The 26,893-nt window shown below is 32.0% G+C and overlaps 1 protein-coding gene and 1 long non-coding RNA gene across 3 annotated transcripts in view; one reads left to right on the top strand and one right to left on the bottom strand.

Moving 5' to 3' along the window:
• Nucleotides 1–25,217, top strand: part of Ubx (Ultrabithorax) — a 137,743-nt gene extending 112,526 nt beyond the window's left edge. For both annotated transcript variants that reach the window (XM_036370346.2, XM_036370347.2), the window contains one exon: nucleotides 21,754–25,217. In XM_036370346.2, the coding sequence (XP_036226239.2) occupies nucleotides 21,754–22,061 (308 nt within the window). In that variant the 3' untranslated portion in view covers nucleotides 22,062–25,217. The remainder of the gene's footprint in view (nucleotides 1–21,753) is intronic.
• Nucleotides 7,867–21,150, bottom strand: LOC118682265 (uncharacterized). The gene is made up of 3 exons (XR_004978020.2): nucleotides 20,884–21,150; nucleotides 8,460–8,755; nucleotides 7,867–8,396 (listed from the first exon to the last, which is right to left on the bottom strand). It is a non-coding gene; the product is annotated as an uncharacterized lncRNA (long non-coding RNA).
• Nucleotides 25,218–26,893: the final 1,676 nt, after the last annotated feature.

The raw sequence follows: 26,893 nt of genomic DNA on the forward strand, positions 1-26,893 counted from the left end.
TGGCACCAAATTTTATAGTATGTAACCAGAAAAGGATCCCTTAATTAAGATACCTCACATATTGATCGATATATATGGTATAAAGTCAACCTGATGTTTAAAAATAGGGGCTAGGGGAAGTATTGAACCGATTTTATTCAAGGATGCATTATCATCAGAAAAAAGTTCTCTGTGTATTTCAATAACAATTCGACAATTTCTAGACGTGAGAGAACATACCTCTAAACCACTTTTTGTGCAAGATTTTGGACCGCTAACGTCATTGACGTTCGATTTATATACATTAAAAGAAAATAATCACATGAAATTTAAAATTATTATACATAAGAGTTATGCGTGATTTTAGTCCGATTTCGCTCACACACTGCAGCATTAAAAATGAGATAATGCATGTACCAAAATCGATACCGGTTCCTATGAGGACCTTCTGTGTCATGTTGGATATGAAACTGAATGCGTCTAAGGTATTTAGTTAATAAATTATCGTAATGCAGTAGTTTTCAACATCACCGTTATGGAGGAAGTAGGCAGGGTTACCATCCGAATTCACCCATTTTTTACAGTCTAAAGAAGAGGTGAGAGAAGATTTGTCCAGAACAAGAGTGACTGATAAAGCTTTAGTGGTTTGTGAGTAAGGTTCACAAAACCTATTAGAAGGCATGGGCACACCCATTTTTTTAATTTTCTTCTGCGATCCCCTGTATCATATTACAGTTCCGTGCCTTGATTTGCGGCTTAATTAGAACGTTTAATTTTCGTTTTTCGATCAACAGCATTTTTTGCCGTCGTTTCGAAATTAGGCATCGTCGTGCTCACTAACTTGTGTTCGGCTGTCATAATGAACTTAATACTCCCTTATAATTAACTTGTGATTTATTAGTTTAACTTTTTAAATTACTTTCGAAACATGCACCTTAAACAAAGAACGCGCGTGCGCTTGCAATCACTTCTATCACCCAAACAAAGCGTTTGCTGCACGCTTTGCCGCCTCGATGACTCTTCTTCTCCTGTAAAATAAATTCACTACATTCGGCTGCCAGGATACCACGGGCTGTCGGTGAAAGTTTTCAATGTATCATATAACTATAGTTGTAGCTGCTAAATGATGTTGATGTTGTTGGAATATTCTTCAACTCCTCCCTTTGCACCGTTTTCATGCTGCTGCAACCGGTGTGCTTATTTGTTCAACGCCCCATTTTCCAATATTTGAAACGAAATCTTGCAAGTAAGCAAAACTAATTTATTTGTCGTCTTGAGCACTTGCGGGTTCGTGCACTGCGTTCATGGTAAACTGGTTTGGTTTGATATTCTGTGTTCATATTCGACTATGGCTGCGGCGTGCCATCACCCACCTTTAATATTAAATGTTTCTCTAGGGACACATTTCGATGAAATATTCCTAGAAAACTGTCTAGGTAAATCGCTCTCAGTATTGTAAATTTATTTACTGTGGTGGGTGCAAAGAGTTCTAAAAAATTATGTTGGTTTAAATAATTAATATTGTTTAGTTAAACTAGGATTTTATTTAATAAGTATTTACTACTTAGAATTACTCTCCTTTATTGGTATGAACATATTTCATAGGAATCAATCAATGTGGGAAAATCTTTGAGAGGAGTTTGCAAGGCGAAACTAAATACCAGCAATAAGCGCAGAAACCGAAATTTAGGTGGCAAAACAAGAAAAACAAGAATAGTATGATATAAATACATAAGAGTATAAAGAATGAAATGCACACAAATAGAAAGTAGGTAAAGTCAAAGAAGAAGAATTATTGCAAGAAAAATAAGCAATAATTCTCGAGGGATGAATGTGCTTTGGTGCGTGTTTTATTTTATTTCGTTGAATTACAATTTCTGCCAACCCGCCAACAAGGCCCTGCCAACGTATCCTGCGTTCACGCTACATTATTAGGGGCGACTGACTCAACTTACCCATACATTCCTACTGATGCTACAGCGGCTAAGTAAGTATGCAATATTTTATGGCCCACTGTTTGGCAGGCTGGGCGCACTCCACCACCACCATCGTCGTCAAGCAGTGGACTTTACAGAAAGGCACCCACTCAACCCCCAGTATTACACATAGGCAATTCCGTTATACGAGCACCTCCCCCAAACAGCTGTGTCTCAAATACGAAGATTTTTTTTTGCTGATAGTAGCTTCTTCTTATTTTTTGAAGCAACTGGCTGCCTATGTTCGGCAGCAAATGTCGACATGGCAAAATGTTAAGAAAACCTGTGAGCATTAAAATTAGGCAATAAATCATCGAGCAGCTAAAATGTTATTTATAATGGCTTCGAATTTGTTTTCTCAATTTATTGGCTTTCCCCCATGCAAGCATAGAAGCAAATGTTGCGCAGATAGTGGATGTTTTTTCGCTCTAGTAGGCGTTGCAATGGCGTTGCCGACTGCCATGCTGTTCGCAATTAACTGTATTTTTGACACTCTGTTTTATTTTATTTCATCCGTTTGTTCACTTGCTTTATTAAATTTTATTATGTTAGATACTGTCGATTTGCAGCAGGAAGAAAGATTCAACAGACAGTATTTACAAGCAATATAAGCCAATGGCTTATGTAAATCTAATTTATTTCTACAGGTTTCCTATAATAACAACATGATATAACCTAAGTGATGATGTCTGAGTGTATTAAAAGTTTAATAAGTCAAAATATCAAATACTTTAGGAATGTATACATAAAGGGTTATCGCTTTTCCACATGTGACTTTAAAGTCTTCCAACATACTTAGCATAACACTGCCATACATGCATGACCACTTTCGCATAAAGGTCGTGCGTTCTCCTATAAAAATCTGTACAATTTTGATTTCTATGTTGTGTGGTATTTCAGGTAGCGGCAACGTTGCTCCTTTCTCTCTTTTCTCTCATTGCGTCTGTTGAGGCACTTCAATTTGACAATTTCATTGATGATAATTCACAATTGCGTGCTCTCATAAAAATTAAAAAACACCGAATTTCTATGCGCTGTGTGAAGTATAACTACGACTATGTTTCACATGCAATGTTTGTCTATGAAATTCTATGCAATGTATGCATAACTGAAAAACAAAATGTATATATATCAAATTATTTCGTATTCCTACAATATTTAATATTTTTAATATATAATAATTTTAATTTTAATTAAATATTTCTTAAAATTAATTGCTTTTATATTGCTATTTAACTAAACAACTAATTATTTAACGTGGATCTTTAAAAAAAATTATTTTAAATTAATTATTTTGAAGCTATTCTAACCACAAACAGATAGCTTTACTAGTCGCGTTTCCGTTTGCTTTCTTTTTGTGGAACATCTCTCTTCTTTCTTGTATTTGAGACTCATTATATCAAACGAATTATTTAACCTGCTTAAAGCAAAAATTTTTCGCAAATATACATGAATATATTTTTAATACGCATTTAAAAGAGAAACTACTATATCTTGCGTAAGTGCTAATCAGAGACCAGTACTTCATGACTTCCGTACCGCATATGTATAACATTCAGTACCCGACACAAAATCTGCTGCAAGGAGGTATTGAAAGGGTTACAGGGCATCGGAAAAGGGTGCAGTATTTAATGGTGACCACAGCAAAGGACATTAATGTTTGTTGAGATTTTGTTTGGGGGTGACGTGGCTTTGTTTTACGCACAGCAACGCATAATTACAAGTTCATTATAAATACTCATAAATCTTATAAAAGCGCTACAATGTATGGCTGCAATAAATAAATACTATATACATATGCCCGCAATATGTACATGCAGCACCAATTAGAATTGGACACAAATGCTATGACAATTAAAAAAAAAACAAGTATGGAAGAACTGATTTTGGGTGCAACCGAACATTTCATACACTCGCAGTTTGCAAGAAATAAAGGCGTTGAAATACTTTACGAAGTTGGCAAAACTTTATACTACAAAATGTTGCGAAAGAATTCAACATTTAATATTCGACAAAAACGTGAAAGGATTACAATTAAGTTTGGTACCGTATTAACCAATATTTAAAGATTGTAGATATATACTCATATATGAGATATTTATATTAAAATCAAAAACTCAAATGAGATATATGTATCTTTGTACTTTAAACTGAACCAAAGTGGCTAAAATAATATATTTGGCATCTGAGAAAAAAGTGAAACAGAAAAAAGGAATCGTTGTATTATATGGGTCGTAGACCACGGTCATGACCAACCTCATACATATCAGCGCCAAGCCATATTATGTTTAAGAAAATATATCTACTTAATTTCATTGAAATATCACATAAATTGATCGACATATTCGGCACAAAGACTACCAAAATAACGAAAATCATTATACATACTATATGGGAGCTGGGTTATATCTAATATTATATATTTAAATAATTTTACTTACATATCTTAAAATTTAATAGAAATATACGGTATAAAGACAACTGGAAGCTTGAAAATACTTATATTATACATACATATATAATATTTCCCGTATTGACCCGATTTATTCACTTTCGATACAAAGACGCACTGTCTCTGGAAGTTCGAAAATCTTTATATTAGGTATATGGGGCCTAGGGGAAGTATTGACACGATTTTAGTATTGTTGATACAAGGGGACAGTATAATTAAAAAAGATTTTCTCTGAATTTCAGTTAAACATCTCACAGCTTGATCGATGTTTTCCATAAATAGTCAGCCATAGAAACTGAAGTGCTCTTATTCGGTATCGGGGGTTTGTATACCAACCATCTGACATCGAAAATTTTTAGACATGTACAGCTCTATATCTATCCTGTTTAGTTTAAGCCAACCTTTAGTTAATAAAACTATTATATCCTGTTGCAACATATTGCGAAAATATAAAAACACAGATAACAAGAAAATTTCAATTTGTTATGAGCGAAAGGACACAAATTGCCTTCGCTTCTTGTAAAATATTATTGACGTCAGAATGATAAAAATAGGATTAATTAAGAAAAATCAAAAGTACCAACCAGAATTAAAAGACTTACTTATATTATATAGGTATACACCCATATAAGTGTCACAATTACAAAACCATTGAGTTCCAAAAACATCCTCGTACATATAGCTTCTGTGGTTCTGCTTACAATCTATTTTTTCTCAACAACTTACACCACTTGTTATTGTTATTAATGTAAATTAACTTGATATATGTAGACTTTCTCAAATGTATTGCATACAATATTACCAACTCCATAAATGAGATTTAAACTAAACTTTTTTTTTTTTGCAATCCCAAGCAATTTTGCTTTCTCCATATTTTTACGCCTTCCACTTCGAGACAATTCAAGCAAGAAATCCCCTACGGTGGTAGAACAGTGTTTCGTGTATTGAACGTACATTGAAAAATTTTAGACATTTTTTGACCGTTTTCTTACATTTTATTTCGATAGTTAACAGCACATTTTGATGTTCTTCTCCCTGAAAAAATAGCAAGGAACTCATCACATTTCAGGAAGCTTATCCGCACAACATAAACAGTTGCAGAAGTCAACCCTATAACGCCATATAAAGCGGCTTGTAATGGTGAGATGGAAAATTGCTTTAATTTCGCGCAAAATTAAACAACATCGCTCAAGTAGATGTCGACTAGTATATGCTTAAATGAAAACCTTACTCACTTTTACTGCTTGTATATTATATATGTACATACATATTGCAAACGAATTGGTTTACACAACCACAACACATGTGCACCACATTCTATACTTCATATCAAACGCTTCGAATATCAGCGTTCAAGTTGGATTTTTATGCCAGCTTGTTTGTTTTCACTTCTTTATTTTGCCCTTTGTAAGATTTCGATATTTTTTATCAAATTAGAACTTTCACTTTTCACAAAATTGCATTCCCTTATTCGATGACATCCCTTAGGTTATGGTATTTGCTTAGTTTTCGGCAAATTTTAAGCTAGCAGATTCTCTTTGACCTTTCTGTATATTCGGTCTAATGGTAACTGTTATTTGTCTTTTGTAATTTTCAAAAGGGGTTCATGTGTGTATGTTGATTGCAAAGCTGCGGTAATTGTCAATTAAGTAGAAAATATGAAGCTTGAATGTGTGCTTATATCTTACGTGTATCATATAATGTGATAACACACATTGCTACTTTTCCTTCATGTACAAGTAATTAAGTTCTTAAAAATTCGTCAATTATTTCCCAGAATTATGTTACCTAAATTCCATAACTGAATCTCAATGCATGCTCATGCTCAAGGTAAAATGACGGGAATAAAAAGTAAATATACAGTAGCCTCAAAAGTATCCTGTCATAAAAATTTATTATTGAAGTTTTAAGGGTATGGTTGCATTTTGAGTGGAATTTAAGAGGAAACCGTTACACTGTAGAAATAATTTAGCCTCATATTAAATTTTAGATACACAATAGTATATTTAGTAACTAACGTCATAAGCGGTTTATGGTAAGATGGAAAGTCCGAAATAGCACTATCGAATATATTGTGGCTAGAGAAAGATTTAGGCTGATTGCATTATTTTCGGCATAAAGTATGCTATGATATCGAAAATCATTTTGTATGGTATATGATAGCTGGATAATTTGTTGACCGATATTACACATATTTTGCATTAAACTGTAGTGTATCCAATATACTATACGTTTAGTTAAATTTGCTAAGATATCTTAAATATTGAGTTTTGTCGGTCATGTCGTTTAGCCGGAGTTCAGTGTCATACAAACGCACAGAGAAAATATATATATGTATATAAAGATGTATAAAATATTGCATCGAAGAACTAGCAAGGATAACAAGAAAAAACGTTAACTTCGGTTGCTATAATACCCTTCACAGATACAAAGGTTCCTTACAATAACTTGATTCAGGTCTAATTTCGTGAATCGGCAATAAAAATAAAAATTTTTCCCAAGCAGGCACTTTACTCCGATCGTTCAGTATATATGATAGCTGTATGACATAGCGATCCGATCTAAAAATTTTTTTCGGAGATTATATTCTTGCCTTAGAAAATAACTCATGCCAAATTACATCAAGATACCTCGTCAAATGAAAAAGTTTTCCATACAAGCACTTGATTCCGATCTTTCAGTTTGTATGGAAGCTATATGCTATAGTCATCCGATCAAAACAACTTCTTCGGGAATTATATTGTTATTGATATTACGTCAAATAAAAAAGTTTCCCATACAAGGACTTACTTCCAATTGTTCAAATTGTATGGCAGCTATATGCTATAGTGGTCCGATATCGGCCGTTCCGACAAACGAGCAGCTTCTTGGTGAGAAAAGGGCAGGTGCAAGCCTATATATTCAGATGTATAGCTTAAAAACTGAAGGACTAGTTTGCATATATACAGACGGACTGACGGACAGACGGACATGGCTAAATCACCTCAGCTCATCATGCTGATTATTTATATATATATTTTATAGGGTCTCCGACGTTTCCTTCTGGGTGTTACAAGCTTCGTAGCAAACTTAATATACCCTGTTCAGAGTATAAAATTCTCTCTTTTAAATTAATCTTTTAAGTTACTTTTTTTCAGCTTTTTCACCAGTCTTAGTGCCTCTCCTTGTAATGGGGCTATATTTTTAGGTTGTATTGCATTTATGTATTTTTCTTATTTAGTGTTCAAATATGTGTATATTGGTAGTCGTAGTATGTTTACAAATTTATAACAGCCTATGTTGTTTTGAAAATTATCTAAACGTGAAATTAAACTTTAATTCATAATACTTTCCGCTTTTTATTTAGATTTATTTCTAAGAATTCGTCATATATAATTTTTTTTTAATCATATATTTTATAATCACACTCATTTATATTAATAAATACTAATAACTTACAAAACTTGTTTTTGTGTATTTCGAAAATAAAAATTCGCTTATAAAAGGTGCATTCGTATATAAAAATTTAAAGAGTCAATCACCTGTGAAATAATCACACCAAACGAGTCTTGAGAGATATGAAAGATGTGTTATTGCAATTAAATATGCAACTTGAAGCTTGTTTTGCATTTGCGTGATACATTCACGAATATTTTTTCGATACATTGTGGCGTACATTCTACCCTCCCGACTGCCTTTTCGCTATTCATTACTTAATCCTCAATTGAAAGTCTGCATCCACCGTTCTAGCCACCAGTTCACCACAACCAACCACCGAACCAAATCCCAAAATTTATTTCGTAGATGGACCGAATATATTCGTAGCTTATTTTATGGTATTCGCCAGCTATCACCTTCATTCGTTTGCTACAGCCTGTTACCATAATAAAGATAAAATACATATTTTTTAATTCAATTTTAATTACAAAGCGATCGGGGGTTTGAGCAGTAGCTACAGCAGTGAAATTTCATTTTAATTGCTTTTATATTGCGTTGAAGAAAACTTCAAGCTGTAAATAGAGAACAGAAAAAATTTAGGCTAGATCGAGACGCAACTGAAAAAATGTACATACATGATAAATACTGATACATACGAAAATGTGTACTAAAAACTGGCCTTCTGTAAAATCGACGGCGAGAAGTGCGAGGATAATGAGTTACCACTTACTAAGCCATTCCAATTGAGATTTGCGGCGGAACCAGATTTTTTGCCTGGCGGCAAGGCGGCAACAAAACGAATAAATGGCGAATAATCTGAATCACGGATTGCCGGTATAGTGCAATATGTTTATAGGGAAGCCAATTAATGCCACGACATAAATTCCACTGCATGACTTGTACTGGGTGTTTTCGCTTGCGGCCCACATTGCTATTGCAAAAGCAAAAAGGAAAAATGATAACAAACAAAGTGAAACAGCATAACAAAATAAACAAGAAGCGGAGTTGGGGCGCAGGCGAATTTAAGATTTGCTTGCATTTTAAAAGAAATAAAAACCTTTGATATAAATGGTTGCACAATAAAATTCGCTATATGTGAATGATGTTATTTTTTAATCAAATTTATATACACATAAAACTTATTTTATTCTTTTTGGTATGGGAGATAATGTTATACATAGTTGTCCGATTTTTTTTTCACTATCATTGTAAAGTATGTATTAGAGGACTATTCTGCAAAATTACTTAATTAAAAATTTTCGAAGAAATTTTTATGATCCATAATACTTCATAATAAAATCGCGGGCTCAAAACTGGTTTTAGACCTATATTCTCTTAGACAAAGTAGTTCAGAATTAACCGTAGAATATTTCGCGCATACGCGATTTTTCCGTTTTTTTGGCTCCCTGTAAATCAACCCGCTCTAATTTATATTCATATTAATTGAACAATAACAATATCGTATGAAGTAGAAAAGTAGCGGCAAACTTATGAGCGGCTCTCTCGGAAATAGTGACAACGACCCCGCTGGCGACGATGGAGATGTTGATTATTTTAATGACCCAGAGGCGTTTATATTTCACTCCACTTCGTTTGCTACAAAATTACCCGCCTTAAAATACTGTCATACCCATATTAACGCACGTCCAAATCGCGTGTTAAGCAAAATTTTGAATATCTTCTTTTCAACCTAACATCAATGATAAATGAAACTAGTTATTTTCTAAGTGTTGTCTGCTATAAAGCCTCATGAGCGTGTGCGGAAGCGCCTTTTAGAGATATATATATTTTTGTATATATTTAAGTAAGCAAGTATTTGCATATGTGGCTTTTGATTGAGACGTTATTAAAGGTTTTAATTTGTGTGGGTCTTTTGGTCAGTATAGAAACCGAAAAAAAAGATTTTGCATGGCGTTGCTACTTACTTATTTTACATTTTGATGATATCATTTGCAATGTTTACTGATAAGTAAATAAACTAATATTTTAATTGTGAAATGTTGATATTTTATAGTGAAATGATCATCTTCTTTCTTTATATGACGTCTCTCTCTTATTTGATGCTTGCGTCTTATCATTTTCATAATGCGCTATAATTGAATACACAGTTTCTTTCTGTGGAACACTTTTCTATTTATTAAGGGCGTGGAATTCTTCATTACTACAGAATATGGTGATATAGAAATAATTGTCTGTTGACCAAAGGCACGGTTATAATATTTATTTTACACGCAATTGTTTAAAGCGAGTGATACTCGAGTGGGTATTATTTACTGTGGCTATGCTTTTTAATCACTTTTGATTTGGTTATGGATCCGTTATGGTCAAACATTTTGGATTAAAAATTAAAAATCCGCAACATCGGTATTAGAAAGGGAAAGCTCAATTTGTAATCCCAAAATTTTCGAATTTCATTTTTAAATTCCGATGTTGAAATTTTAAAATTTTAATTTAGATTCAAAAATTTTTAATTAATAATTTGCAACCCTTGTAATGGTACTATTATAAATTATAGAATAACCATAGCTCTCTCTTTTTTGGTAAAAACTCACTTCTTTTCTTCTTTAATTCTTACTTGCACGCTTACAAATTAACATAGTGTTGTTCCAAATTTTTACAAATTGCCTTTAAATTATTTTAATGCTCATTTACCTATTTGGTAAAGCGGCGGTAATTTCGAATCTGTGCCTTTTGCTCATTTCTCTTCTCCAATAAATGATGAAGTTGAATATACATAAGTATGTTAAAATTATTTTCAATTTCTTTATTCTACGAAACGACATAATTCAGACCAAGACTTTGTGTGAATTTTCAAGCAATGCCGCATTAACTTCTGTAATTTCAAGAAATGGTCAAGAACAGCAGCGAACTGGATTATATTCATTCACTGATAATATCGATGCTACAAAACTGGTTTCACAAGTGAAAACAAAAAACACTTACAAAAGAGAAAAATGAGTAAAGTGGAACACTTTAAATATATAATAATAACCAAGCCGAAAAAGTTTCGTCAATAACCCATTAGAATGTTTATGTACACATATGAATCCAAAAACATATGTATCAACAAATTTGTGTTCATTTAGCTAAATGAAATGCTTATGACGCGTCATGACGGTAATTTCATGATTGCATGTACGCGCCATTGCAGCAGTCATGATGCAGATGATCATGGAGCACATTTATGGCGATGCGCAGGTACGCACAGCGCATGTTCTGCATTCACGGGTGCACCTATCAGATGCACGACCAAATGCTTTATATACGTACATGTATATGTGTGTACATATATGTACACTCTTATGTACATATTTATATGTTAAAAGTGAGTGCTTGTGTAACAGATAAACGTTATAAAAAGTTGATGTTGGGGGATTAGGTTCGCAGTGATTGAATACCAATAGTAGTATAACTACAGATTCATAACAAATTCACGTTGCTAAAAGAAAGTTAGAAATATATATTAACATATGGTACATGTAAAATTATCAATGTTGGTGTTTATTCCCAAAGCTCAATAAAACCTGAATCTTCAACGGCTCAAAAAATTTACATTTCTCTAGTGAATCGTGTAGTAAAAGCTTCTCAAATCCTCAACTATTTTAAAACTAGATAAATGCAAATTCGAATTCGCGCACTGTGGTTTTGATAGTAATAACAAACGAGACGAGCTCAGAATTAGTGGGTAATTAAATAGAGAGAAGAGAATACAACAAAATATAATATATTAACTTAGATAATTAGTAGTAGGCGCACTTTAAAAAAACAAATGTTCCATTCCTTACATATGTACCTACTAATTTTAAAAAAATATTGCATTCTTTGGTATTCTGAGCTACACATGAAAAAGTACGTATTAAGAGTTTGGGTATTTGAATTTCGGTTTTCTTTTCGTCACAACCTGTTTTTGACATGTGGACTGGGTGGATATTTGTGTTTGAATTTTTTCGCTGGAAGTTACTTTGTTGTCTACTGGTAGACAATAGACGCGATAGATTTCCTTCGCAAAATCAGATGTTGACTTAAAAATTATTTTTCGATTTGCACATTAGTAAGTTTTGCAATTTCTTTTTACACAACGCATTGTGTTATTTATTTTTGAGGCTACCATTATTGGTTTATATGGTTTTTTGGTATATTTGTAGAGAAGTACTTACTTTCGCTGTTGAGTGGTTAGCGTGAACCGAAATTTTACACTTTTTACTATTTAACTATACCAATAAAATATCGATGCATTAAGTACATTAAAAATATGTATTAAAGACTATTACAGTTGAATGGGGTGTGAAAATTATTTACGTTAAATTAGTAATTAACCTAAAAGTTGTGTATGATATTATTTATGCAAAGAAAGACAACTTTTTGGCGATGCTCCCTTACACTTGACGATTCTGATACGGCACCATGTAATTACACAAGTGCATTCCCTAGTAGGAGAAAACGAGGACAACTAGCAGCTAGTAACACTTACTACATAAAAGCAATCAAAATATGTTTCCATAATTGCAATAAGCTAACCATAAAGATAAAGGTCGGACCATAGCTTGGGCAGATGAAAATTCTAAGTCAAGGAATCACTGCCACAGCGAGGTAGAAGTGGCATCTAATACAAGTTTGGGGAAGCCAATATAGTATGTTCAATTATGCACACAATTGTTTTGTAAACAAAAACGGACATACGGATTCACATAACCATTCACACTTACATCATTTTGTTCCACACCAATCTTATGTTACACGTCAACGATGGGCGATTTTGTGTGCAGGTGCTGTCGAACATTGCCACCAAATATTACGGTTCCACACTGCATACAGAAACCACAGCTATTAAATTTGCTGTGTAAAATACAAGCATATCTATTCGAAGTAGAAATGCTCCTCGTTGCCGTCCGTCAGACTTTGACTGCAAAGTATCACCAAGTTTGCTTATCTATTCATGAAAATTGTTTTCAAAATAAGCTCGCAACATTTACCACAGATGCCATGTATTTTACGATTGTCAATGCAATTAGTATTTAGCGTACAAATGAATTTGTGATACTTCTTTGTTAAGTCCGTATTCTTTGTCTAAAGTTACAGTACCATTCGCTTCAATTATTAATTCTAAGCAGTCGAAGCACGTATGGATGCCCTTCCTGTGGGCACTTTAATTGGCAGCTTTAGAACTTTTCAATTGTCAAAGTGCAAAATTAGTTTCGCATTTTCCTTAGTACCGTTATAAAAAAAAAAACATTAAATTAATAAAATTTGATCGACTTGATCCATCGATGTTCAGTTTGATTATTTGAAGATCGCCGAATACTCATACTAATTCTAGTTTCAGGATCCTTTTTTAGTTAATCAGAACGATTATTAAAAAAGTTCAATAGCTTCTTATTGATGTTATATCGCCGATTCTACAAATCGAATATAAGCATTTTGATAATAAAATCCGCAGTGGGCTTATCGCCTGCGAAATTGAAAAACGCACCCTGATTTCAAACACACCTCGTTTGTATAATATGCTTATATAATATATATTAGTACGATGGGATGCCTTGCAGGTTTGCAGGTAGTTATTGGGGTAGATAAATAATTTCACTAGATGAAGAAAATATATCACCCTTTTGTCAAACCCTTTAATAAATACATATTTCCAGTATTATTCAGTACGGAAGAGAATGAAACAAATACATGAACACATTCATATCCGTGGCAGTTTAAAGATTGATTCATAGGACAATTATCATACTACAAAAATTATTTTTGTATCTTGAACAGGGTATATTAAGTTTGCCAAAAAACAAATCAAATACGCGTACACGAATATATAAATGATCAGCGTGATGAGTTGAATCTAGCCACGTCTGTCTGTTTTCCGACTTTCTGTCCCTAAGTTTTTTAGATATTGATCATACATTTTGTACATGTAGTTTTTTCTCTAATAAGCTGCGCATTGTCGGAACCGTCGAAATCGGACTATTATAGCATATGGCTGTCACACAAACTGACTGATCAAAATCAAGTTCTTGAATAGAAAGCTTTTATATTTGAAAAGATATATTCACGAAATTTAGTATAGATTAATGTCCAAGGCAACAAACTATACAAATCAGACCACTATAGCATATAGTTGGCAAATCAACATAAAGATATTTTTATACAGATACACATGTGAAGGGAATTATAGTTTTGGTACAGCCTTATTTGTTATGTTAATTATACTCGACCATATATAATAACTAAAATTTAACTACATATTTTTAAGTATATCACATAAACACAAATATTAATACTTATTTTAGTATCACATAACTCTTTTGAGGGCAACTTAAGGCCCCGACAAAAATAAGGAGCCAGAAAAAGACATTTGACAAAACCAAATTATGAAACATTAAAAAATGTATAACAGCCAATGAGATATATATTCCGCCCGTAGGGAATATAATAGTATAGTGCAGTGCAGTAAGACGTTTTAGTCATACAACGAAATTCCTAAAAATGGAATACCCAACCAGCGCCAAAAGTTTAAATCCCCTATGAATTTGTGAAACGAAGAAAATGTAAATAAAGCAGATACTGGCTGCTGTTATTTTCTCTTAATAAAGCTGTACAGTGACGTAGCAAGAACGATATATGTAATAGGAATAAAAGACTTAGTAAGCACTGGTTTATGGCTATTCTAAAACACCACCAAAAATTCGCTAATAAAAAGTTTGGGAAATAAAATTTAGTAACCGATTTTTATCAAGTATCTAACGCTGTGAACAGTAGGCCTGCCTTCTCCTTCCTCTATAACGTTGGTAAAACTTAACTTCTAATTTTCTTTGTGACGCTGTTGCTACGGCAACCAATTCGCGTTAAATTATCTAAAGTTTACCTGCGATGCTAAGTTAAACCATTTAAATTACATACTTGGAGTAGAACAATTGCACAACGAGTTAGAAAACGTGTAGTCGTAGATCTGCATCAAAAGAGGAGACATTGGTTTCATTGTGAAGAGTGGTTGGACACGTACACGTATTCATACGCACACATCGACTTAAGCGGAAAAATGAATTTCACACTTTTTCGCATAATAAATTTAAAGTTTTGCACAACAGCGAAAAAATTGTAGTGGAAAAAAATAATAAAATAAAAGTAAAGTAAAATATTTTGCATGTACTAAAAAATCAGTCAGCAACATAGCATGCAGAGCAGAGTTACCATTTCCCCGATAATTTCTTCCCGTAGCAACCAGTATAGTGACAAATTCCATTTAAAATTTGTGAGGAGAACATACGCACACGTACATTCTTGAACATTGGCTACGTTGTGCTACGGGGATGTTGAACGTAGTGCGGGCTTGAACAATTGCAAAGATGGAATGGGAGGTATAGAAAGCAGATGCGTACTACAAGCACGCAGCAACTTTGTGAAGCAGCTAAGTTGAAAAATTTCTACGTTTTCTTACTGTTCTTAAATAAATAAAAAGAAAGTTTTTTAAACATCTCCGTGTTATATACTGCGCCTGTAATATAATATAATAATATATTATATTTAAGGTTTAGAAGGTACACAAGAGTATAGCATATGCTAAGGCGCAGCTGTATGTTTTGATATTTTACTTACATAAAACATCCAAACATACCTCAAATCTTGTATGCTTTATAACATTTTAAATACTATAACACGCATGTCCTTTAATATTGGCGTTAATTTCGTCAAAATGCCAACATTTAAAGAACTGCGACCACTAAGTTTCATTTACCACTTTCAGACTTGGAAAGCTAATATTTTTTACTTTCATAGTTTAGTTAGGGTCATAGTTGACGCAACCGTCTTCCTGCATATATTAAGTTTCGTTTGCCCATTTTTTCAGTTCAGTTTTCTTTTTACCGCCTATCCTTTGTATTTGACGTTTCCCTCTTTTCGCCATTACAGATTTTATACACACATTTTCAGCATTAACTTCCATTCCTTAACTATTGTTCTGCTGTGGACTTGTGAAAGAATAGCAGTCGAACTTTAGGATCTATAGGAAAGGGTAGCGAAATGCGACGAACACAACTTGTCGGTGTAGACTTAAAGTAACGCAATCAATTCAGCTGCCGACCAAGGAGTTGATGCATTTATTGAGTTTATTTTTTAAACTTCTTGCCCTGTTTATCTTTTTATCCACGTTATTTATTCATGCCATTTTCATTGCATTTATTCAGCGAGTTGTTTGCATTGCAAATTTTTAAAATGCCTTGATGATCTGAATTCGTTTGCAATTTTTTTTGAAATTTGTGTTGTAGTATTATAAACATTCGTACTAGTATTGAATATATTGGATATGTTTACTATTTTCTTTTGCGATTTGTGCTGATTACCAAAACTTTTTCCTGAATTTATTATTTAACGTTTTTATACACGACCTTATTTTTAAATACTATAAAAATCGTTTGTAATAAATTGTTTTGAAACGCTGGTGCTTTGATGATGTAATACAAAAATTAATGCTAAAACAATACAAATCAAGTAGTTTAGTAAATATTAAGATAGTTTCTCAATATCTGAAGAAGGTAAGGAGGGGTCGTAAGAGATTTTTGATAAAATTGATGTATACTATGTGTTTTTTTATATTATGTTATAATAATTTTAATAGCCTATTATTTTTCTATCTAACTAAATTTTGATTACACTACCTATGCTCTTTATAAAAACTTGGTTCAAAAAACGCAATGTAACGCAATCTCTCAAAAATTATTTGAGTTTATAAATATAAATAAGTGGTTTAGTTTTCTAAAATTGTCCTATTTATTTTAAATAAATAGAAATTATTGTAAAAGTCTATATACTTAATTTTTTTTTAATTTCTGCAAAGCTCTCTAGCTAAACTAACTGATATACCTGGAATATTATTTTTACTCCAATGATTTTGCATATTTCATTCTTCTCAAAAATCGGTATAATTTTAGCGCACTTGCTTATGCTTGCCATACATTTTACAATAATTTATTAAACGCCATTTAAATACCATAAAAATGAAAAATAATCTGCAAGCAAGCAAATGGCAAATGCTCGGCCAACCAAAACCGGCAGCCAGTCAAACTTGCAATTCATGTTGGCGTAAACTTGTTAATGCCTTCAGGGCCAGTTTATAATGCACGCATAATGAATGCGTTCACAAACACCGCAACACCAGTCAACAAACATACATACCATAAATATTGGAAGCTTTTTGTGAGTGCGTGTATGTGTTTGTGCATACAAGAGTTGAGTTGAATGTTACTGGTGCAATCATATACACAATGGATTACACAAAGATACGTGAATCCTCGTCACACCATGCAGTTGAGCTGCAGTATGCATGCATATGCATCACATATGTACAATCATATGTATGTACCATATATAATATCAGCCAAGCAAATGAACGAGATAAGTTTGTGTAAGGTTGCAAGGTAGCCATGGCGTTGAGTAAATGCGTGTGCTTGAACAATTTTATTATTATGTTAAATGCTTTTGTGTAGTATAACAACATATATACATACATTGCTATGTATATTCAAGTGGATGGTAGCAAGAACAATATACAGTAGAGTATACCTTACGTTGATGACTACGACGATTTATGAAATTGAGTTATTGCACTTGAGGCAAATTAAATCTCATAAATATTTAAAATCAGAGATTAACTGCCAAAGATGCATTGCTATTGCAGATAGAAAACCGGGAGCTGTACATACTGCACTAACGGTATTCAGGGACCGGAAAGTTCACATGCGCGTTGGATCCAAAATGTGTCGTTTTGGCGTATAAGATTAAAAATTTGAATCATTGGTATTGGAATAAAGAATTTAATGATATATTCCTTACATTTTAGCTAAATATCTAACAGAGGTGAGAACTCCGTAAAATAAATAATATTACCTAATATTTAAATATATAATCTTATTATAATATTCTATATATTATAACTTGCCGCATTTAGGGACTTTTGTATAAAATATACACTGACACAGCTACATAAATAAAAAAAAAATTGGAATTATTGAATCCGTTTTCACTCCGGAAAGCATAATAACTATTAAAGTATCGGAAATATTTATTTAAAGAAGATGTAAGTTAACCAAATACAGGTTGGTTAAAAAGTTTCTGCGTTCGAAATGAAAAAATACTGGTTTTGGTACGTAATATATATTTTTATTCAATATAATCTGCTTTAACTTCAATACATTTATTCCAAATATCCTCCAATAATTTTATGCCATTCCTATAATGATTTTCCGAAAGCTCTGCAAAATACCAGTCTACGGCTGTAATAGCTTTTTATTTAAGTCGTTGGGAGCCAAATCTGGTGAATACGGTGGATGCTTAAGCAAATCCTTTAATTTGTTGAACTTTGTCATTGTTAAAACATCTTTGTGAGCAGGTGCATTGTCTTGATGTAAAATTATTTTTTTGTGCAAAGCAGGTCTTTTCTCACGAATTTTTCATCCAGCTGATCCAAAATGCTGCAATAATGTTTAGAGTTTGCATTCCAAAGCACTGATGCTATGACCTTCTTTGCTGATCGTTGTGAGTTCACCTGCTTTGGAACCTAACAACCAGCTCTTTCCACTGTAAACGTTCTTGTTTTATTTTAGAATCATGGTGGTAAATCCAAGTCTCATCCATAGTTGTAAAACGACGCAAGAAATCGATTTAATCTGCTTCAAACGCTCCAAATTATTCTGAGAAATTTGTTTTCGATCCAGTTTTTGTTGAATTATTAAAGTGTGCGGCACTAATTTTCCAAACAGCTTTTTCATATGTAATTCGCCATGTAAATTATGAAGTGCTCGTTCGTCTGAGATGCCTATGGCATTAGCAAGTTCACGCTTAGTCAAACTTATATCTTCATAACCAATATTATGCACTTGTTCAATAATTTCTGGTGCGGTTGCTGTTTTTGTTCGTCCTTCGCGTAGATCGTGTTCAAGCCTAGTACGACCACGTTTAAATTCACCAGTGTAAAATTGAATGGTGCGTTTTGAAGATAAGAACTTCTTATACACTTCTAACAATTGTTCATAAATTTCCTTTGCTTTTAAATGTTCCTAAACAAAAAATCTAATCACTGGGCGATATTCTATTTTTTTCATATTAAAAAAAAAACTACTCTGACACGTCAACTATAAATGGCTGGCAAACAAAGAATTAATTGATTGAATGACTTGTAACTTTGCATGTGTTCTCACGACAGATGTACCAACTTGAGAAAAAACAAGTAAGGAAGTTCTAAGTTCAGGTGTAACCGAACATTTTATACTCTCGCAACTTGCAAGGATCAAAGCCAGGGAAATACATTCAGATGCATACGGTTTGTTAGAACAAAGAAAATCAAAATATGTAGTATATGATAGTTTGGGTCATTTGTGAACCAATTTCACATATTTTCGGCATTAAACTATAGTATATCCAATATTATACTTCCAGTAAATTTTGCTAAGGTATCTTACTTACTTACTGAAATATGCGGTATAAAGTCACCTGGAAGTTCGAAAATCTTTATATTAGGTATATGGGGGCTTAGGGAATATTCAACCCATTTTTGACATACTGCCATACTATTATCAGGAAAGGATCCTCTATGAACTTCAATTATATATTCGGTAAAAACTCAGCTATAGGTACTGTGGTTCACATATTTAGTACCTCGGGGCTTGAACAGTTTTAGTTCGCTTAAGCAAAAAGACTCACGTACCGAATTTGGTTGAAATCGGTTAAGCAGATCCCAAGATATGGGTTTTGACCTAAAAGTGGGCAGTGTCACCCCCACTGTCTAATTTTGATGCCGTTTACTTTAAAGCCATCTCATAATATCCCTGAGTTAAAATTTAATGACTTTGGCGTGTTAGAGCTTGATTTATCGCGCTTTTAGTAGTTTTTAACAGTACCGTTATATGGAGAGTTGGCGGGGTTGTCACACATTTTCACATTGTAGATAGAGGTGCTAAAAACATTTGTTTTCAGTGAATTTTGTTATAGCGGTAGCTTTAGCGGCTTAGGAGCTATGCACATTAAACCTTTAAGGGGGCGGAACCACGCCACTTTTTAAAAAAAATTTAAACTGCAGATGCCCCTTCCTAATGTGATCCTGTATACCAAATATATACACATTAAACCTTTTAGGAGGCAAGACCACGGAACTTTTTAAAAAAAATTTAAACTGCAAATGCCCCTTCCTAATGTGATCCTGTATACCAAATAACAGTCTTGTATCTTATTGTGGAGCTTAGTTATGCCAATTTTTTTGTTTTTGATAAATGGCGTGGCAGTGTATACCAATACCAACCTTTTTACGGTACCAAGAAACATGTGTACTAAGTGTAATATTCGAACCCAATTATAGCTTAATCAACACTAATGTATTGCTGTAAACCGACATTTTCGTTAGAGCTCAGTTGTCTAATTAGATTGAACTTTCTTTGAAATACATATCCTAAGTCCTCATACCTATGCACGTACCAATAAAATCGGTATATCAGAATTAATGTTCTAAATAGTTTTTATTATGTTATGTTACAATATGCATAAGTATGAACCGAAATATATTACTATTTTCCATAAATATATAGTACTAGAATACCCTGGCAACGCCGCATTTCCGCATTTTTTGCTGTCTATATAGCTCGATTATCGAACCAGTTATGATTTAAGTAATTACTTTTTGGGTCTTGGAAAATAGCCCAATTAAATAATTTTGTCCGTGTACAATAGTGCTGAAATTGTCTGGCAGTTTAGGGCATTTCGTATTTGGTTGCAGTTAGTCGTTTTGGAGTTTATAATATTATATATTGGAATACTTCTTTACATTATTAAATATTTTATTATATCATCATTACTGTACTTAGGAAGCATTTCCCTTATATTCATAAATCCACTAAGACCTCATAAGCCAAAAGCAAGTTTCAGGTGGTGAGTTGCGTCAATGGGGATAGCATAAAAACATGATGATCGGTCAAATAGTTTCTGAGACTATCAATTTCATAATATACACATCCTTCATTATATATCTTGTATATTTAAAACGCATCAGTAATCGAATACATTCGCGGCGCTACAACTTACCTTGAAGTCTTAAAAATCCTTAATTATTTACTTTTGGATTGTCCCGGTAGCTCGTGATGAAGACTCCTTGTCACGATTTTGTTGAAGCCGTGATTCACTCTCTTCTTCGGTTTCCATATTTCTTCTTGTAGATATTCTGTTACGATCTTTCTGAAGGCGTAACTCACGTTCCTCAGCTGTTTCGATTACTCTTTTTTCCTTAAATTTCTTTGAATTAGAGTTTTTTTTACCAATACTTTCGTATTTCTGTGCTATTTTTTATTTATTACAAAGATTCTGTGAAGAAACATGATTGATGAAGAAAAATACAATTTTCCGTTGTAATAATCAATTTAAAATGCATCAGTAAACGAATACATTCGCGGCGCTACAACTTACCTTGAATTCTTAAAAATCCTTAATATTTACTCTAATATACTTTATTATACTTCATTATACTTCAATATACTCCATTGTACTTCAATATGTTTCATAATGACATATATATCCACAACGCATGTGTCAACACAAATTTGGGTTATAAAACAATAGAATTTCATCATAGTAAATAAAAACTGTATTTGACAGTTCAAAAAAAAATTTGACAATTCAAAAATAAATTCCTGAAAGTTTCGTTGAAATCGGTCGAGCTGTTTCGGAGCCTACACAGAACATACACACACACTTTCTTTTTTATATATATAGATAGATTTATGTGAAATATACTTGTATAATATTTCCATTCAAAATATTAGCATAGTTTTATGATTCTCTTTGCTACATAAATGCCTGTTCGCTGTTTTAGTCATCCTTAATTATATTTTTTTCCCTCCCTATGTTTCATATATTAAATTAAGCATTTTCGTTTTTTTTATATTTTTACCTTTTTAGGTACAAATGGCCTCCGAAGACGTGGTCGGCAAACGTATACCCGCTATCAGACGCTCGAATTGGAGAAAGAATTCCACACCAACCATTATCTGACCCGCCGACGAAGAATCGAAATGGCGCACGCACTCTGCCTCACCGAACGACAGATTAAAATCTGGTTCCAAAATCGACGAATGAAGTTAAAAAAGGAAATTCAAGCCATTAAAGAACTCAACGAACAAGAGAAACAAGCGCAAGCGCAGAAAGCGGCAGCACAAGCGGCGGCGGCAGCGGCGGCTCAAGCGCAACACATAGGCGATCAAAACTAGGAAAAAACAACTACAAATTTTTCATATTACAAAAATAATTATAATAGCAATAACCCTGATGCTAATAATACTTTTAACAATAACTTTACATCTAATACAATATCAACAACTGCAAAAGGAAGCCTAACAACAACATCAACACCGTACTCCCATGCAACAGCGGCAACCATTTGCAATAGCACAGTGTCAACATCATCGTCAGCAGTGATGCCGATGTCGACGTCGTTGCATTTCTCGACACCGTCATTGTCCGCATCTCCGTCACCCTTATATCACGCACACTCCCACACAGCAAATGCAAATGAGAATTTTATCGATAGTTTAAGCAATGCTAACGTTAAGTATAATCGATTGAATTTTATTTTAAACCGAAATATTTACGAGTATTCTGCGATGAGCAGTGGGCATAAGCTTTACTGAATTTCTATACTTTAGTGCGGAGATGCTAACCTATCTTTTACATATGCATGTATGTATGTATGTGGATGGAGACCACTTAAATTGTTGCCCTCAAGTTAAATTTAATTTCTAATTTTTCATTGTTATTTACAAAAATTTCGAAATATACTATATTCTATACAAAGTCGAGGAAATCCTATATTATAAATGTTATATGCAACTCGACTAACTAATATATTTATATTTAAAAAAAATTGTATGTGTATTGTGTTTTTTATTGAAAATAGCTTGCATGTTCAATCAATGTTTGTAATTTTTCAAATTTAATTTCTGCTTGCAAACAACAAACAAACATTGCTATCGTAATTGTTGGTACAATATATTAATGCTTGTTACGTGTTCTATTGATGTGAATTTCAAATTATTATTGCCATTACTCAAGTAAGCAAAATTAAATATTTGTGTCCAATTTTGCTCTTATCTTATTTTATCGTTTATATAGTATATACCTTTTAAGGTGAAGTGAAATCGGAAATCACAATATTATGTAAGTGTTAATTGTGTCTATTAGTTATTTGGTGTTAAGAAATAGAGTTGCTTAAATACATTTTTTAGCGGAAAAATTTGTTTAAGTTTTCCTTTAGCGAATTTTCTTTAATTTGAACTATCTTAGCAGCATGCCTTAGCCATAAAAAAATTGAAAAAACTATTTTCCTTATCCTTTTAAGAAAAATGCTTCATCTATAGAAATTTAATATATATTATCTGTTTATTTGTGATCTCGTAATTTTTTTAATGTATTACGTAGCTTACTTTAGTGTTTTTGTTGCTAAGCATCAGTACAACTCCAGTAATCATAAAACCTTTGTTCTAAAATATACTACCGCAATATGCAGATCCAAGAACTCGTATATAATTTACGGTTGTTATTTCGAGTAATTTTTTTTTATTCTTCTTATTTAGAAAATATTAATAAACCTTAAATTAAAATATACATATTTGTGGGACTTCGGCAATGTAGACGCCTGCTGTTCCATGCTGAAAATTCACTAATTTTAAGTGCAATATTTTGATAGTAGGATATGGAGATTTAGTAATATGTTTAACAAAGAAAATAACTGCAAAACTAAAAAGACAAATGAAATATTAAAGGAGAAATATGTTTGTGTCATGAATATTATGCATGTTTCAAATTTTCATTATTTACTGAGCGAGTGTCAAACATAGTATTTGTGCTCGCAACTTATATTAGGGAATATTTATGTGTATGTATGTTTACTTTCACATAATTATAATAATGGAAATTTCAAAATCATTAAACAAATTCTTAGTAACGAAACAAAAGAATTTATGATGATTATTTTAACTTTAAATTTTGTAACCATCGATATTTCCCAAGTGGATATCAAATATAATATCTTCATAAGCCGGTTTATTATCTAAACTTTTGTGTCATCAAAGCAATTATATAAATTAACTATATATTTCAATTCAAGAACTCAACCAAGAATAGAAAGCTTCGTCGCAAATGTAGAGTTATGTAATATATAAATGGAATACATTGAAAGTATACTATAGTAACTTAAAAATGTTAGTTAAGGAATTTAACTCACACAATAAATAAGTTATTTTGTAAAAAACAAATAAAATTTTAAAACCGAAGAGAGCCAACTTTTCATAACCCAACAGAATCCTTCAATAAAATGTATACGTAATTAGTGAGTAAGTACAAATAACTTTATTGAAAATAACTAAATATTTTTAAAATTAAACATAAAGTTACAAATTCATAAAAACAAAAATAATAATGTAAAACCAGATACGTAAAAAAAGATCAAATTTTCACGAAAATATTTACTATACTATACATATAATATATATGTATATACATATGTATAAATAGATTTATAAATCTAAAAGGAAGATAAGTTTATTGTGGAGTTTAATATTTATTGTATTTTATTAAATGAATAAACGTAAGTAGCAATAATTAAAGGACAAATATACGTAATTTGAAAGTAACTGATTGTGAGGCATAAAAATATGAAAATATTTATGAGAAAACTAGTTAAGAAAAACATGAATACATGAGCGCTTTGCAAATATTTATATATGTATGTATGTATTAAAAGTATCCAGCATGAGCCCATTTGAGTCCATGGCGAGCGTCTCGAACTTGCACAACTACAAAATTAATGAATTATATTCTTATTTATAGACAAATTTTTTTTTTATAAATTCACAAATTTATAAAACAAAAATTTTTTTCAAAAAGTTCTAAAATACTCATATGTAAAACCAATGCAGTTATTTGATTAAATTATACACATGAAATAACTATAAAATTAGCCGTTTAAATTATGGTTTTACGAAATTACTTGTGATCTCAAATTAAGCATTCAGACCCAGTAAAAAATAAACATTAATTATATGGCTGCGAGCCAAAAAAAAGAAATATATATTTGTAAACGGCTCGAATAAAATGCGCTGTATGAGAGGTACACCTAATTTATACAAATAGTTAAATGTGGAGAAAGCTCCTTAAAACAATAAAACTTCGTATATACTACATTTTAAAAAATACATGTTTGGAACTAATCAAACAATTAAAATACATAAATAAAAATAATAAATATTGCAATTAACATGATTACGATTACTACATTTATATTTATCGATTACTGTATTATTAAAATAAACAAACATACAAAACTTAAAAAAATATTAAAACTCAAAGTAAATAAATGCCGAAAGTTGTGTGGATAGTTTAATTTTTATGTACTATAAGTTGTAAATTAAAAATACAATAACTAAATACCATAACGTAATTTAATGAAATGATGAGGAATAAAATGAATGGTAAATTTGAGAAATTAAAGATACTTTCTTTTTATTATTAATATCCACAGGATCACAGTGCAGGAATAATTACCAGCATGTAAGTAGATAAATCTACAATACTTTAGATTTGCGCTTCGCAGCGATTGGCTCATAGCACGCATTAAAATTACAACCATATTTAATTTATAATTTTTGATTCCCTGAACAGACTTATTTACAAAACAGTTAAAGTCGTTCAATAGCAATTGTTTATAATTTTAATTAATTTTTTTTAAATTGATAGATTCATTCCTTTAATTTAAAAAAACAAACTTCTGAAAAAATAATAGAAATCATCTCAGAGTTTTTAGTTGTGAATTTCGCTTCATTTGATTAGACTCGTAAAGTGCAGCTAAAAAGCTACAGCTACTTTAAGGAAACAGAACGTTTAAATATAACTAATTTTAACCACAAACGAATTTTAAGATTCTCCTATAAGTGTCTTGCAAAAAAAATGCGGTAAGTCTGGGATGAGATTAAGACCAGCCGTTTAATGATGATGCAAATCATTATACTCGGTTTATGGGGGCTAGAGAAATATATGAATCGATTTCTACCCTTTTTGGCATGAGTAAGATGTTAAGGGTAATTACTTTACTGAGATTCGTTAAGACATCTCTCCGATTTCGCCTATATTTGAATGAATTTGGTATTTGTTATGTTGATAGCGTTCAATATACTTAAGTCATCTACTATAAAATCTAATAAATATGTGGTATTCAGGATGGACTTACAAAGGAAATATGCGTAGTTTTTATTTGATTTTACCCGAATACAAATCTACCTTTAGAGGTAAATTTATTGGAGTTTAACTTTTCTAAATAATGATGTTTCATTAAATCTTACTACGCTGGACTTCATTCATCTGTCAATTTCGCGATACTTTGTTAATTATCAGTACCCAATCATACTAGAAATAGCATGATATCTCACTAATTTCTAAATAACTTCTGTAAATTTACCAGATATACAGCGTTGTCGATTTCAAAAAGTGTTGGGAACTTTTGGTCAGTGCATATTAAATGGTTCTACATAAATAAATATCCAATACGAATTGATTGGTTAGGTCACAAATTTTATATTTTTCGTATTATTCTCTTAAAAGTTAGAGAGCTTCTAGAATTTTGACATCAATACATTGATTTGTTTTTTGTTTTTTAAAGAAAATGATTAGACATTAAAAGCAACAACGGAAAGAGTTTTAGAAATTTTAATTCTGAAATCATTCTGTTATCACTCTTCGCACCGATAATATCGTACCGTGTTGCCTTCAATTTTTTTTTTTAGAAAATCTCAAAACTCAAAGGGGAGAAAGATAGAATTGGAACTAAAATTTTTGAAATTATTTTATAGGAGTATAAATAGCAGGAAATTTCAACAACAAAGTAAGGCAGAATAACAATCCCTAGCATATAAAAACATTGTTGACATTTCGATTGTAATTCTATGTGCTCTGTTTGGTTTGGACACAATTAGACAAGTTTCACTGCAATGAAAAACAATACTACTAATATTTCTAATACTTCCTGGTATGATTTAATGGGCTCACCTGG

This window comes from Bactrocera oleae, chromosome 2 (genome assembly GCF_042242935.1).
Source record: "Bactrocera oleae isolate idBacOlea1 chromosome 2, idBacOlea1, whole genome shotgun sequence".
NCBI classification, from domain to species: domain Eukaryota; kingdom Metazoa; phylum Arthropoda; class Insecta; order Diptera; family Tephritidae; genus Bactrocera; species Bactrocera oleae.